At 37.5% G+C, this 15,857-nt stretch overlaps 1 protein-coding gene across 1 annotated transcript; it reads left to right on the plus strand.

Annotated features, from left to right (window-relative positions):
* Positions 1-2,142: 2,142 nt before the first annotated feature.
* On the plus strand, positions 2,143-10,894 carry kynu (kynureninase). The gene is made up of 13 exons (XM_079376633.1): positions 2,143-2,586; positions 2,715-2,835; positions 3,638-3,720; positions 4,021-4,082; positions 4,165-4,236; positions 4,320-4,394; positions 4,473-4,619; positions 7,481-7,579; positions 7,705-7,778; positions 7,867-7,919; positions 8,125-8,210; positions 9,448-9,678; positions 10,610-10,894. The coding sequence occupies exons 1-13, from the start codon at positions 2,430-2,432 to the stop codon at positions 10,733-10,735; spliced, it is 1,386 nt and encodes a 461-aa protein (XP_079232759.1). The 5' UTR covers positions 2,143-2,429; the 3' UTR covers positions 10,736-10,894.
* The last annotated feature ends 4,963 nt before the right edge of the window (positions 10,895-15,857 follow it).

A 15,857-nucleotide genomic window follows, 5' to 3' on the forward strand; every position in this document is an offset into this window, starting at 1 on the left:
TTTCAGTTGTTTATCTTAATTTAATGGTTTGCATGCATTTGTAAAAAATAGAAATAATTTTATATAAATGTATACTTTCATTGGAGCACCTAATCCCACCCTCACCCTAAACCTACCCGCTTCTGAACAATATAAAACACGAAATAGGCAAATATAAATATAAGTCACAGGTATTTCTTGAAAAAAATGACCATAAACAAGCAGTATAAAAGCATAGTCGTGTTGCATTCCAAGTCTTCTGAAGCCTCACAATATCTTTATGTGAAGAAGAGAGTAAAACATAAGGTTTTAATCGCTGAAAATGATCCCGCTCAGTTAAAGCGCTCACATCTCATTCAAAAGCATACTCCGTCCCATAGCATGATGCAGTCGGTCAGGAGACACAGGAGCCAATAGCCTTTCACAACCAAGGCTGGGATGAGCTTACACAGATGGATGTGTCATACTCCATCTCTAATTATATCTGAGATATACTAAATATTAATTGCATGTGCATTTCCAATTTCATTTGTCACATTGCAGAGCCATTCAAAATGAACCAGTGAGGACAAAAACATTATTAGATGATGAAAATCTGATACACTTCCCTGATTGTTGATTCGGTGGTCTTTGCAGTCACATCTTCTGTTGTCAGTATAGTTGTGATTTCTGTGAGCCGGTTGTTTGATTGTAGAGGATGTTCAGTGAATGTGTTTTCTCACGGTCAGTCACGCGAATTGATCATTCAGCCGGGCGTAATGAAATATTTCACACAGAACAGCAGCGCTCAGGATATGAAGAAGTCTCAGGATCTGTACGAGCTCAGTGTGATTGATTCAGCTGAAAGAATCGACTCATCATCATCATCATCATCATCAGACTGAATGTCTGACAGACACGTATGTATGAGGATCACGCTCATGTGGATCACGTGTATGTACTGTGCCTTTAAGACATGACCACTACACTGTAAAAAAAAAAGGAAAAAAAAAGAAAAGTTAAGTCAATTTAAAATTAAGGCAACCAGCTTCAGCAGATTTTTGAGTTCTCTTTATACAACAAAAGAGATTCTCATCTTTTGTTGTATAAACTTAAAACAACAAGTTTAGGAAACTCAACTCTGCTGAAGCTGGTTGCCTTAAAATTTTAAGTTGACTTAACTTTTACAGTGTAGATTTGTGTCATTTTGGGATTTAATTGCTGATGGATTATTACAGAATGTGTGTTGAATTAAAATGAAGCGAATGAGTGTGACATTCTAGACAAAAGATATAATGCAATATAACGTTGCATTATATTTACTGGGGGAAAAAAGACAAAAATACAGAGGAAGAAAATATATATTTTTTTTGCAGTGCATTCAAAGGGAACCATTTGAATATGAAACTTCATTTCCAGAAACATTTACATTTGTAACGTTTGCTTATACTTTTTTATATTTCAGCTTCCACAAAGAATTAATGGGTAGCACTTCTTATGGTAATGAATGCTCGTTGCACTTTATTTTACAGTACATGTACTCTCAGTGTACCTACCTAAGAATGTACTTTCAATATAAGGTACTGTAGCTACATGGGGTAGGGTTAGGTTTAGGGGTAGTTTCAGGCTAAGTACCTAGTTTTTACCTAATTATTGTAATTACTATAATAAGAACATAGTATGTACATGATTAACATGACTGTAAAATAAAGTGCTACCGTAATTCTAACAGTATTATCCAGGACTTTCTTAGGTAAGTACACTGTAAGTACAGGTAAGTGCATGTACTGTAAGATAAAGTGTAACCAGTTAATGGCTCTCAGTTGTTTTTTCTGATCACGAACAATTTAAAAAGTACAACGTGAAGTACGAACTAAACTGTATTGTCAATATTCACAGTAACAACATGCTTCATAAATCTCTATTTGCATATATTTTTATTCATTACGGTTATCTGCATTCATCTTGTACAGTATATAAAATATATCTAATTTGAATTGCAGGCAGCAGAACCATAAAATAACTGAATATCTTTAATTCAGCTGTTCGTAGCAGACGTCAGTGTGACTGTACTGTAGGCCCAAAGCAAAAGACATCCATTCATTCATGGTTACAGCTAGGATTTCTGATCAGGCATCAGACAGAACAACACAAAGCAGTCTGAGGTCCAGCGAGGGTCACGTTACACGTGATTAGATTCACTCTGAAAGCAGAAGTGACTCCATGCGTTGAGGAAGAACTCAATGATTTCATCATGAACTGAAACACCAGGAAGTGTGTGTGTGTGTGTGTTATAAAGCCTCCTGAGAGACAGAGGGGCGAGTGGAAATCAGGAAATGATGCAGACCTCTAGAAATCATTAGCTCAGGTCTGATGTGTTTGCTCAGGGGTCAAAGTGCAGAGTTACTTCTGGGTCTCTACTGGAGATTCCTGCAGGTCTGTGAAGCTCTGTTGCTCTGAGTCTGGTGTTGATGATGGAGAGCGTCCAGCAGACGATCACGAGGGTCTCTCAGGAGCTCGGCTGCAGCCCCACGTCTCGCTGCGTGGCAGAACATCTGGACCGACATGACGAGCTGCGGCTCCTGCGCCAGGAGTTCCTCATCCCCAAAATATCAGACCTACCTCCGTGTGAGTGACGCTTTATGACCCGACATATATCACAGCCTGACATATGACTCAGATTATATCAGCATGATGGAGTGTTTGCTCAGATTCATACATCATCTGATTTCTCATGATTTCTCTTCTGTTTTTAGCGGATTTGTCACTTGTGGACGGGTCTGAAGACTGTGTTTATTTAGCTGGGAATTCACTGGGTCTCCAGCCGAAAAACACCAAAAAATACATCGATGAGGAGCTGGAGAAATGGGCCAAAATGTGAGTCGCCTGTCTTGATTTAGCAGCTGATAAATGCTGAATCAGTTTCAGAAAAATATTACATCAATAGCAAATAAACAATACTGTGAAAATGTTTCAGGCTTTAGGATGTCATTTTGGTGACTGTATTTGTCTTGTTTTATTCTGCTTTTTAAAAGCTTAATTTCTATATTTGTTTTTTTCTTATATCATAATGTAATTTGAATTGAAATTTATATAATTTATTATATATTTTATTTAATATTTCATATATAATTTTGGTGAATGTATTTTTCTAAACATGTTGCTTATTAGGAAAATATTTTCCTTTTGTTTTGCTGAAACATATTTCTATTCTAAATCATAAGTTAATTTTAATTAGTTTTTATTATTTATTTCATTTTCTATGTATATTTCAGGTTTTAGGATGGCATTTTGGTATCTGTATTATCCTATACATTTTGATTATTAGAAGCTTGTTTTCTATATTTATTTTATTTTATTTTTTATTTTCACACCAGAAAATTATCTTAACTTCCAAAAATATGATTTTTCACTCTAAGGTAACTGGTGAACAGGTTCGTTACTGAAACATGTTTTTTCTTTTTCCATTAAAATTGCTACATTTTTTTTTTAAATAAATATTATTTATTTGTTTATTTATTTGCAATGACAAGCACTGTTAAGAATTAATTAGATAAAACAACAGAAAAGCTTTGAAGGAAGCACAGTGGTCATCTCCTGTTGTGTTTATTTGTGCTATATAAATGCAATGAAATGGAAATCCCATACTGCAGTGACATTAATCACATGTTGTTTCCAGCGGTGTCCATGGCCATTTGAAGGGGTCGCGACCTTGGGCCTGGGCTGAGGAGACCCTGGAGGAGCTGATGGCAAAGATCGTTGGTAATTAAGAGCTTCTTAACTAAGAGTTTGTTATTGATTTCAGTTTGACCGTACACAGTCTCATCCAGTTTGAGAATATAGCTGATAAATGAGGTTCATGGGGAACATTTGCTTTGTATATCTCTATGGGATGCAAACACAGAGAGAAGCCATACGTCTGTCTGTAGATAGCATGTGGGAGGTTCATCTAAGGTAAACAGGGTAAAGAGAGGACTTTACCCCCACATTTAATCCCAGAGATCCTGATTTAGCCAGACTGCTTTTATTGACGTGTGTATTTGTGTTTGAATCTTTAAATAGGTGCTAAACCTGAGGAAGTGGCTCTGATGAATGGACTGACAGTCAATCTGCATCTTCTGATGGTAAAAACAATCACAAAAACATTTGCAAAATTGTTCTCTGCACACTGATTTTTAAAATATTCTTCTTTTTTTATCCTCTCAGCTTTCCTTCTACAAACCGACTCCAAAACGCTATAAGATCCTTCTAGAAGATAAAGCCTTTCCATCAGATCACGTATGTACCCCTAAACTAATGTTAACGTTATTGTGAACATAGGTTTGCATTAAAAACATGGCTGTGTTTGTGTGAATGTGCAGTACGCCATTGAATCTCAGATCCAGCTGAGAGGACTGGATGTGACCGACAGCATGCTGATCATTAAACCCAGACAGGTAATGACATCACTTCCTCTCAGTATGACATCACACAGACAGGAAGTGCTCTGTGAGCGTGTTGATTGGCTGTTTCAGGGTGAAGACACCATCAGGACGGAGGACATGGTGTCGGTCATCGAGCGGGAGGGTGACGCCATCGCTCTGGTCATGCTCAGCGGCGTTCAGTATTACACCGGTCAGCTGTTCGACATGGAGGCCATTACTAGAGCTGGACACTCCAAGGTCAAACGATCACTCACTTTACATGCCAATGAAATGTCATCAGAGATTAAGTGATGATACAGTGGTCAACATTTGAAGTGGATCAAAAACTTTCTTTAAAGTTGTCCTTAATCCTAAAACCAAAATGCGTTCTTGTTTTAGGACTAACTTTTTTTTTATACACTTCTAATGTTGACTACTGTATTTGCTTCTGTCGAGATGCATATGAGCGTGATTTCAACTTCAATAAAAATAATAATAATAATGATAATAATAACTAATCAATAATGCCAAAAAAGAGACCCACCAATCAGTAGTTGCTGTTACCATGAACAGTCTCAATAAGGACTGTTCACTCATATTGGGGTTAGTGTGGCATTTAAGTTGACAATTTCCGATAAGTTTATGGAAAAATTCAAGATTTTTTTTTTTGGAAACTTTCTGAATTTTTTTTACATTTTTGGAAAGTTTCAGGAAATTTACTGGAAATGATTTGCCCCTTTGCAACCCTAATTTTGATTGATGTAATTGATTAATATATGCATAAGACGTTTGACCTCTCCATCTTCTCAAACTACTTGTATATCTGTACAGGTACATCTCAAAAAATTTGAATATCGTGAAAAACTGCATTTTTTTGTAACTTATTTCAAAAAGTGAAACTTTCATATATATTTTAGAATCATTACATGTAAAGTAAGATATTTCAAAAGTTTTTTTGTTTTAACTTTGATGATTAGAGCTTATAGCTCATGCAAGTCAAAATCCAGTATCTCAAAATATTAGAATATATCCTAAGATCAATCAAAAAAAGATTTGCAAAGTAGAAAAGTTCAAGTTCTTTAAAGTATGTGGATTTATGCACTCAATACTTGGTCGGGGCTCCTTTAGCACAAACTCCAGCATCAGTGAGGAACAGCATGGAAGCGATCAGTCTGTGGCTCTGCTGAGGCACTATTGAGTCTTCAGCTCGTCTGGATTGTTGGATTGACTGTTTCTCATCTTTCTCTTGAAAATATCCCATAGATTTCATATGGGCTTCAGGTCAGGCATGTTGGCTGGCCAATCAAGCACAGTTATGTCATGGTCAGCAAACCACTTGGAAGTGGTTTTGGCAGTGTGTGCAGGTGCTAAAGTCCTGCTGGAAAAGGAAATCAGCATCTCCATAAAGCTTGTCAGCAGATGGAAGCATAAAGTGCTACAAAATCTCCTGGTAGACGGCTGCATTGACTCTGGATTTGACGTCACGGCACCTCAAATCATCTCTGACTGTGGAAACTTCACACTGGACTTCAAGCAGCTTGGGTTCTGTGCCTCTCCAGTCTTCCTACAGACTCCAGATATTGATTTCCAAATTAAATGCAAAATTTATATCTATCTGAAAGAGGACTTTGGAGCACTGAGCAACAGTCCAGTTCTTTTTCTCCACAGCCCAGGTAAGATGCTTCTGACGTTGTCTCTGGTTCAGAAGTGGCTTGGTAGCTCTTTTCCTGAAGACGTCTGAGCGTGGAGACTCTTGATGCACTGACTCCAGCTTCAGTCCACTCCTTCTGAAGCTCTCACAAGTGTTTGAATCAGCTTTGCTTGACAGTATTCTCAAGCTTGCGGTCATCCCTGTTGCTTGTGCACCTATTCCTACCCAATTTCTTCCTTCCAGTCAACTTTGTATTTAATATGCTTTGATACAGCACTCTGTGAACAGCCACAGCTTTCAGTAATGACCCTCTGTGACTTACCCTCTTTGTGGAGGGCGTCAATGATTGTCTTCTGGACCATTGCCAAGTCAGCAGTCTTCCCCATTATTGTGGTTTCAAAGAACAAGAGATACCCTGAATTTATAGTGTAGGGATGGTCGTTTAATACACCTCAAATATAAATATTCTAATATTTTGAGATACTGGATTTTGACTTTCATGGGCTGTAAGCTCTAATCATCAAAATTAAAACAAAAAAAACTTTTGAAATATTTGAAATATATATGAAAGTTTCACTTTTTGAAATAAAATGCAGTTTTTCACAAGATTCAAATTTTTTGAGATGTACCTATATGTCTGAAAATTTTGAAATTGCATTTTAAAGAGAGTAATTCATCTTGTAAATAACATTTGAGAATTGACAACATCCTTAGCGATGCTTCACAGGATGAGTAGTTCATTTAATCACTGAAATGAGTACTAAAATAAACAATATTTCAAACAATTTTATGCAAAGTTTGCAGGGTTAGTTGCTTTTGTTTGTTTTTCATTTATTTATTTAACCAGGAAGGTCCCATTGAGATACAATATCTCTTCTACCGGGTTAAGTCCTGGTCAAGATAGGCAGCAAAGGACACATTTACAAAGAAATAAACATCACCACACAATAGACAAAAAAAAAAAAAAAAAAAAGGTTTGTGGCTCAAAATATTAAAAATTTATTTTTTGAAATAGATTTTGTACATGCATATAGGGAAATGTAAATTGGAAAAATACTTCTACTATAATGGTCATTTTTATTAATTTAACATTTTTATTATCATATTATTATTATTATTGCTTAGAAAAAAGGCTCACATATGCACTCAAAAAAAATGCTGACTTGTTTCAACCCAAATTTGGGTGAAATGGACTAACCCTGTAATTTTTTTTAATTACATTTTTAACCCAAAAGTTTGGTTAGTCCATATTTGACTGAAAGTTGGCTTGAAACAACCCAGCATTTTTTTACACACACATATGCCTTAATCCTAGTTTCAGAATGTCAAGTCATGTCACATTAATTTCTATAGCGCTTCATGCAAAGAACAGATTGTTTTAAAGCAGCTACACAGTAATAAACAGGAAAACAACAATTACTGATCTTCAAATGTTTCACACAGCATGTGCGTATTTGTGTGTGTTCAGGGGTGTTTGGTAGGGTTTGACTGTGCACATGCTGTAGGAAACGCAGAACTGAGACTTCACGACTGGAATGTGGATTTTGCGTGCTGGTGCTCTTATAAGGTCAGTGTCTGTGTTGTGTCATATTCATTAATTCATTTTTATTTATTGTTGTTTTATATTTATTGTATTAGTGTTGAATATATGGTGCATCAGTGTTAGTGGTATTTAGTGTGTGTTTTATTCAGTATGTGAACTCAGGGGCCGGTGGTTTGGCTGGAGCTTATATACACGAGAAACACGCTCACAGCGTCAAACCCACGTGAGTATCACACACACACTCTTACAGATGAAATAAAGCTCATGAGACGCTCATGCAGTGTGTGTGTGTGTGTGTGTGTGTGAGTCAGTCTGACGGGCTGGTGGGGACACAACCTGAAGACAAGATTCCTCATGAACAACGGTATGAGAATCCTGTTGGAATATCAGTCACTGACACAAACATTATGATGATCGCTGTAAGTTTTGTGGGATTGTGGGAGCTCACAGCCTGCTCTCTGCTGACATCAGTCCCAGTATATCTGCAATATTTAAAAAATAAATAAAATCATACTAATATAAAAAAAGAAATACTTGAATGTTCATGGATGACTTGAATATTTCTGCAGAAATGGAGCTTCTGTCTGGTATTAATGGATTCCGTCTGTCCAATCAGCCCATTTTACTGGTGTGTCCACTGCAGGCCAGTCTAGAGGTCAGACATCACACAGCACTCATAAAAACATACTGACAACCATCATACAACACACTGAAAACCATCTAATGACATACCGACAACTATCGACTTACTGACAATAACTTACTGACAACCATCATACAACATACTGACAATGCACTGACAACCATTATACAACATATTATCAACCTTCTTACAACATACCGACAACCTTTGTACAACATACTGAAAACCTTCGTACAACATACTAACAACCATCGTGCAACATACTAACATATTGAATTTTAAAGCTGCAGTCTGTAACTTTTTTTGGTTAAAAATGCTCCAAAATAAATTTGAGCAAGTACATAACCAGCCAGTGTTCAAAACTATCGCCTTACTTTAGCCTGGTTCACAATGCTAAACTTATAATGATGTTTTATAATTCGAGTGGCACTGGTAGGAATTTGCGGGAAATTGGAGCATACTGCCGCATCATTACTTTATGTCTGTAAACATAAAAAAGGCATCCCGGTTAGTAGCTATATCGCATGTGAGGATGCTGCAGGTAGCGGATCGTTTATAGCCTTTTCTCACAGCAGCTAAAATAATTAAACCTATCGTTTTGATGCAGGATTGTAATCCAGAAAGGATTATGTGTTTATGAAACACATGTGACTGAAATTAAATTATATTCCAGTTTTAAATGTGCATCTGATTACAGATAGCCTACGTGGGATTACACAAGATTTGTATTTTAAAGAAAACCAGTTCTAATGAAGAATAATTAGCTTTTTGGGTTAAAATAATTTCTTTATATAAAATTCGAATGGTATGACGATTAGAGATTAGAGTGTATTGAAATCTACATGCTAATACACACTATATACACATGCTGGTGTTATTAACATTAATCATTTGAAAAGAAAGTATAATAATAATAATAATAACAACATCCGGTGAAAATAATTATTTGCTTCATACTTCCAAGACGTACAATCTGTTATTCCCGAAGTACAGTGAATATCCACACCGGTGCGGTGACTGACAGCCACACATACTCCTCAAAACATTAGATCCATCCGCGCTGGAGCCGAGCCGGAGCACAACCCACGTAAAGAAGATAATTGCTCAAATAACTGCAATTGCAGGTTTCAAACAGAGATGGCGACAAAGTTACGGACTGCAGCTTTAAATTTTGAATCTTAATTTATATAGGTGAATATATTGTCTCATTCTTTTTTCTGTGTTGACGCACTGAGTTTCTGGTGTCCAGATTTTTAACCGGACGAGTATGAAGGATCTGAGGAGGAAGTCTGTGCTGCTGACGGGGTATCTGGAGTATCTGATCAAACATTACTACAGCAAAGACCCATCAGACCCCAACAAACCCTGGGTTCACATCATCACACCCTCTGACCCCGAGCAGAGAGGCTGTCAGCTGTCTCTGTGCTTCTCTTGTCCAATCAGAGCCGTGTTTCAGGAGCTGGAGAAGAGAGGAGTCGCCGTATGTACCGTTTTATTTTTGTGAACATTCTGTTGTCATTTAAAGTATAGCACACTGCATCCAAAATTTTCTCATGTTTTTTCATATTCATCATCGTCACGCACAGAAACCTTGCACAGTGTGTCAAAATGCTTGCTATGGATGCGAAAAACGCAGAAAATCTTGCATGTTTATTTTTTAACATGCAAAAATTTCAGACACAGAGTGCAAAGACCTTTATTCTCCCTCATGTCGTTCCAAACCACTATGACTTTCATTCATCTTTGAAACACAAATTAGATACTTTTAATAAATCCATTGAAAGTCCAGGTAACCAAAACTTTGAAGATCCAAAAAGGTCATAAAGGTCTCATAAAACTAATCCATCAGAACTGAGCGGTTTAATCCAAGTCTTGTGTAGAGACAAGTGTTGTGTTGATCACATATGGATTCTCACGCACATACAACATACCGACTACCATCGTACTACATACTGATTGGTTCTCACCCATCATGCATATGTGTACTTACTCTATTAATGTATATGTGACCCTGGACCACAAAACCAGTCTTAAGGCGCTGGGGTATATTTATAGCAATAGCCAAAAATACATTGTATGGGTCAAAATTATTGATTTCAAATTTTCAAAAATTTGATTCGATCTGTTCCTCATATGGATTTGTTTTATGATGCTTTTATTACATTTCTGGATCTTGAAAGTTTTAGTTGTGAGGGACTTGTGTCTCTCAACAATGTCTTATGAGTTTGAAATGACGTGATGGTGAGTAAATGATGACAGAATGATGATTCTGGGTGAACTATTCCTTAAACTCACACCATTATCATGAGATCTGCCCATTAAACAATCAAAACTGCCTTTTAGAGATGTGATTCCATAGACCTGTCGAGGCTGTGTGTGTGTAAGTGTGTGTTGTGTGTCTGCTGTTTCAGTGTGACATGAGAGAGCCCAACGTGCTGCGTGTCGCACCGGTGCCGCTCTACAACTCCTTCACTGATGTTCACCGCTTTATCACTGCTCTGGGATCAGCACTGAACACCAGCGGAGCCCAACACTGACGACTGGTGCCACATGAAGTCTGAAATGTTTTTATTAGCCACTGTTGCTCTGTGAAGCTGCTCGTTAACATGACGAGGGCATCAGTGTCCATTACAGACAAATCACATTTATATGCAGTTATTTGCAAAATAGCTAATAAATGTTTTTTCTTCACATCAGCGGGAGTTCAAAGAATTTTGTGTCAAAAATTCTGAATTACTGTTATATATTTTATAACAAGAGTTTGTTTGGACCAGTTAAAAAGTAGACTTAACATGCATGTTGAAATTAGTCTTTGTTCATCAAACAAATAATTCTGTTCAAATGGGTTACTATTTACTGATATAAAAAATATTCAAAGTAATTCAAAACTGCAATAGTATCTTAATGATTCTGCAATACTTGTTTTAATTTAGTTTAACTTGATAACTAAATCTGAAACTAAAAATGAACAAATACAAACATAAAAATTAGAAATATTACAAATATAGAAACAATATCAGGAACAATAAAACAATGCAAAATTAAAATGACTAACACAATAAAATTATTAAAACTTTAAAATTAAAAAGGAAAATGTAAAACTAAAAACGTATTCAATTATTACTCAAATTCAGTCTGATTCAGATAAGCCAATCATTACTTTTGTGTTATGGCCGATAACCAATAATTAGCCGGAAAACAAAATCTATAATATTTTGTAGAAATAAACATAAATATGTCAAAATAAAAAAATAAATTGAAGTTAGGCATTACATCATTAAAGTATAACAAATAGATATTCAGTTTGAATTTTCCAACGTTTTAAATATTAAATTAGTATTTTTTTTTATTACTTTTTTTTATGTTGACAGTGTAGTGATATTTTATCTGGTTCAAAAGTAGTAGGAATGTGTTCAGTGCAGTAAAACTATGAACTTAGTGTTAAACTTTCATCAAAGCGTCTTTTGATATGAGAACCGTGAAACAGTCATTCGTACTTTGCACTGGATTGAGTTATTCATTAAACCTTAAACTGAGCCCCTCGTGGGAAAACGTGTCCTGTTTGTTGAGGGGCGTTTGTCCTTCAGAGTGTGTTTAGAAGATTCATTAAACCTGAGAGTCCCTGAGATGACTTGAACACTTTATTTGAGTCTCTTTTCACTCTCTGAATGAATCCTGATTAACTTTAATTCGTTACTCAGCCTGCTGCTCTGCTCTTCACAGGAAATCTCCAGTCTTCCACAAAGACTTAAGAAGAGAAACTCGTCAAACTGAGGATGGTTTCTGTGATGCAATGCTAGTATTTGTTTAGAATGTGTATGAAGATCATTTAGAAGATCATTTACCGTGTTTTACACACAACTGTCTCTGCAAATGTTTGCTGAACAGGTTTTATTGTCTTGTAATGCAGGAGCTTTTGACTCATTGATGCATTTTATCTGAAGTCCATTAATCGTGTCTGTCTCTCCAGATGCCGCCAAGTTTGCATGATAACATTCATCTGCATTTAGTCATAACTGGACTTCAGCATGAGCTGCAAGTCTGACTTCACACTGAATCTGCTGCACTCTTTACAACTTTCCAAAATTAACTGAAACACAACCACATTTGTAATGCATGCCTTTACAATGTTCAATTCAGTCGCACAATTTATTTGCATCTTAACTAGTGTTGCAATTACTTTCGACCTCACGCCATGAAATAATATTGTACAACAGCTGCCAAAAAACAGTACAGATCATTCATGTTCACAAATACTGAAAAATATTATACATCCAAAATATTATAAAATAAAACTGAAATAAAGCTCCCCCCATAAAAACAATGGACATTGTAACGGAGCGAATGAGACGTGAGACGTGCAGATCCATTTGCAAGCTTTATTAAACGAAGACGTGGTCAAAAAACATCGGCAAACAGGTATGGCACAGACAAGATACAAGAATAATCCAAAGGGCAAGCGTGGGTCTTTGATCGGCGAGCATAATCCAGAGGGTTTGACAACAGGGGTAATCCAGGAACATGAGCGATAGTCCAGATAATGTACAAACAGAGTCCGAACGGTGAGACAAGGGTAAATCCAGGAAACACAGACTAGAAAACAAGAAACAGGTTCCATATCGCAGCTAAAACTAGGAGAGTAATAAACACAGAACCATACAGGAACTTAACAGAAAACATAGAATGGTTCGGTAAGGCAGCTAACACTAGGGGAGTGCTATACACATAACAATACACGATGATCTTTGAAAACAAGTCCATGGTTTATAAAGGGTGTGTGATTGTGAGATGGTTCTCAGGTGTGAGCGTGTGATTGAGACAGCTGTGTGTACTTAGTGCAATGAATGATGGGAAATGCAGTCCAGGGTAATATGTAACAGTCTGTGTGGTGTGAAGGTCAATGTGATGGAGGAGTGACCTCTGTTGGTGAGTAAACGGAAGTTCATAGACCAGATTCGTGACAGACATTGTAGAATATCAGAGACCGAATCAGACAAATTTAAGATTCGATCAGAACATTGAAACATGAGGAGCTGAAATTCCAAAGAGGCCCCAAGGCAACAGGATGTTGTAAATCAGATCCCTAGCTCCCACTAGTCTGAAGGAAGCAAACCAACCAACTCTGTCAGTGAGCAGCTTGCAACAGTGAAACAAAAGGAACACTTATTGATAATTCCAACTCAGGAAGGAGTCAAATTTAGGGGCAAGTAACCAAGACTGATGGTCAAAGAGATGGCCATCACATGTGTTACACGATAGAAATCACGAGCTTCCTTAGATTGACATTTCCCCCACACATAGAAGACACAGACCAGACTGAAATTCCTTTGTCTACAGAACATGTCTTTTTACTCTACACAAAACTTCAGAGACTGTCTTTTCCATATGCACCAAAAATTATCTTAAAAGGACTTATGAGCAACTAATGATTTCTATGCATAACTCCATATTATGCATGTAACACACGGACAGGGACCTCCAGAGCGGAACAGACAGATCGGCCATGGCGGTGCAGGGAGCTCAGGAAGCCATGGCAGATGGTCCTTGCGGCCATGGCCTTGGTGCACTTGGCCCGGCCACTCCAGCCGGGCCCTCCCAGGGTCCCTCAGCAACCGCCTCCACTTCAGCGACAGGAGGGGCAGGTGGCTGCGAATGGACTCCGTAGCCACTACAAGAGGAGCTGCCTGTCCCCGATGAGTCTCCGTGGACAAGACCGACATGACAAGGTATGATTAAAATGTTAGTATGGCACAAGAAGACTTAAAAACCATGACTCCTGGGAACATGGAACAGCACTCCTGGCCGTGAAGTGGACTGTATCCACGGGACTTGCTGGAGTCAGCGACGGCCAATGGGCTTGAGTCAACAGCGGGCTTGGGTGAGCAACAGATGGCAGCGGTGCTTTCCTGCGAACGGTGGGCTTGATGGAGCCGTGGACGGCAGCGTCGATCTCAGGCAAACGGCGGGCTTGGGTGAGCCACAGACGGCGACGGCAATCTCCCGCAAACTGCATTTAACATCCCGCCGAACTCCCACGCTTTGTCACGGGCTAGGGCGGAAGGACGAGCGGCGACTTCCATGCTGTGGGGTACAAAAACAGGAACAAATAAAAACATTTAAAAAAAAAGAACAAAACAAAACGGTGAAGGGGCACCGCTTATAGGTCTGGACTTCTGTCATGGTGCACAAAGGAACAAGAGACGGGGATGTAAACTCAAATAACAGTCTTTAATGACTCCAAACAAGGCAGTGCAAGACAAGACAAGGCAAGGTAGACACAGACAGGAACACTGGGGAGTAACGAGTAGACCAGACAAACACTACCTCAACAGACAGGAACTTAAATACACAATATAATCATAGATAATAAGACAAACACAGCTGGACAAGAATTAACTAATAATGACACTAAACGAGAACAGGAAACAAACCAAATATGGAAACAAGAGGCTGGAACACAAGACACACACGACAGAGGACTGACAGACATATTAATGTCAAATGTATCAAAAAATATTATTGTTATTAAAAAAAAGGTCAAAAACTATTTAAAAACAACACAATTAATAAAACCTTAACTAAAATGAAATAAAAATGGAAAATAAAAAAATAAAATCTAAAAATAAATCTAAATATAATTTAAAATTTTTATAATTTTAAATAAATATAAAAAAACCCTACAGTAGTATCCCAACTCTTTTAAACTGTCTGGTCCGGCTTTCTCAAGTCAACTTAAAGTTTGTCTCGACAAACTTTTTTATCTAGTTTAACTTGATGTACTAAAATAACTAAAACAGAAATAAAAAATTAATAAATTCTATACAGTATATACATATTAAAACAAAATAAATAAAAATGACAAAACCAAATCAAAAGGGAAAATATATAACTAAAAACTAAATCAAACTATTAATAAAAACTATAATAGTATCTCAATAATACTAAAAGCAGAAGGATTTGGAACAGACTCTACAAATCACTCCCAGGCTTGTTTGCGCTTCATCCAGCTGCTTCCAGACAGAATACGGCAGACTAAATATTCATACAAGCCCATCCCGTCCTGTCCCGTCCTCTTCCCCGTTTGCTTTTATCATGTTCGGACACGCTCAGGCGAGACCCAGCATGGGGAGGTGAGGTGCATTATGGGATGCGCTGTTGACGAATGTGTCTGGTCTGGAGTTCGCACACCTCAGTGCGTTTGCCCGAGTCGCTCTAACCCAATTACGAGAGACGATCTTACACGTGTTCCCGTGGCCCGATGCGCACCGACACTCTTTCTGCACTATTACCTTGACTGATGCCTCCTCTTCAATTAGATGTAATTGGCATATCAATACGCAGGAGTTAAATGGATTAACCTTCTTTAGAGTAACGAGCAGCCTCCTCCGTCTGCATCCAGGATATCTGCTGTCAGACAAATTCTGCTCAATACAGGATTTAAATGCGTTAAAGCACATTTTGTGTAGCCTATGTTAGTAAATGTGACCCTGGACCACAAAACCATTCTTAAGTCGCTGGCGTATATTTGTAGCAATAGCCAAAAATACATTGTATGTTTCAAAAGCATTTTTTTATGCTTTTGAAAGAAGTCTCTTCTGCTCACCAAGGCTGCATTTATTAGATCAAAAATACAGTAAAAAAAAAATATATTTTTTTAAA

This window comes from Barbus barbus (assembly GCF_936440315.1).
Source record: "Barbus barbus genome assembly, chromosome: 25".
NCBI lineage: Eukaryota > Metazoa > Chordata > Actinopteri > Cypriniformes > Cyprinidae > Barbus > Barbus barbus.

Bases quoted from the DNA above. Each gene is read 5' to 3' on its own strand.
- kynu (XM_079376633.1), top strand. From the start codon at position 2,430: ATGATGGAGAGCGTCCAGCAGACGATCACGAGGGTCTCTCAGGAGCTC. The intron at 3,721-4,020 runs GTAATTAAGAGC...ATCTTTAAATAG, and splicing joins GCTGATGGCAAAGATCGTTG to GTGCTAAACCTGAGGAAGTG. The intron at 7,580-7,704 runs GTCAGTGTCTGT...TGTTTTATTCAG, and splicing joins CGTGCTGGTGCTCTTATAAG to TATGTGAACTCAGGGGCCGG.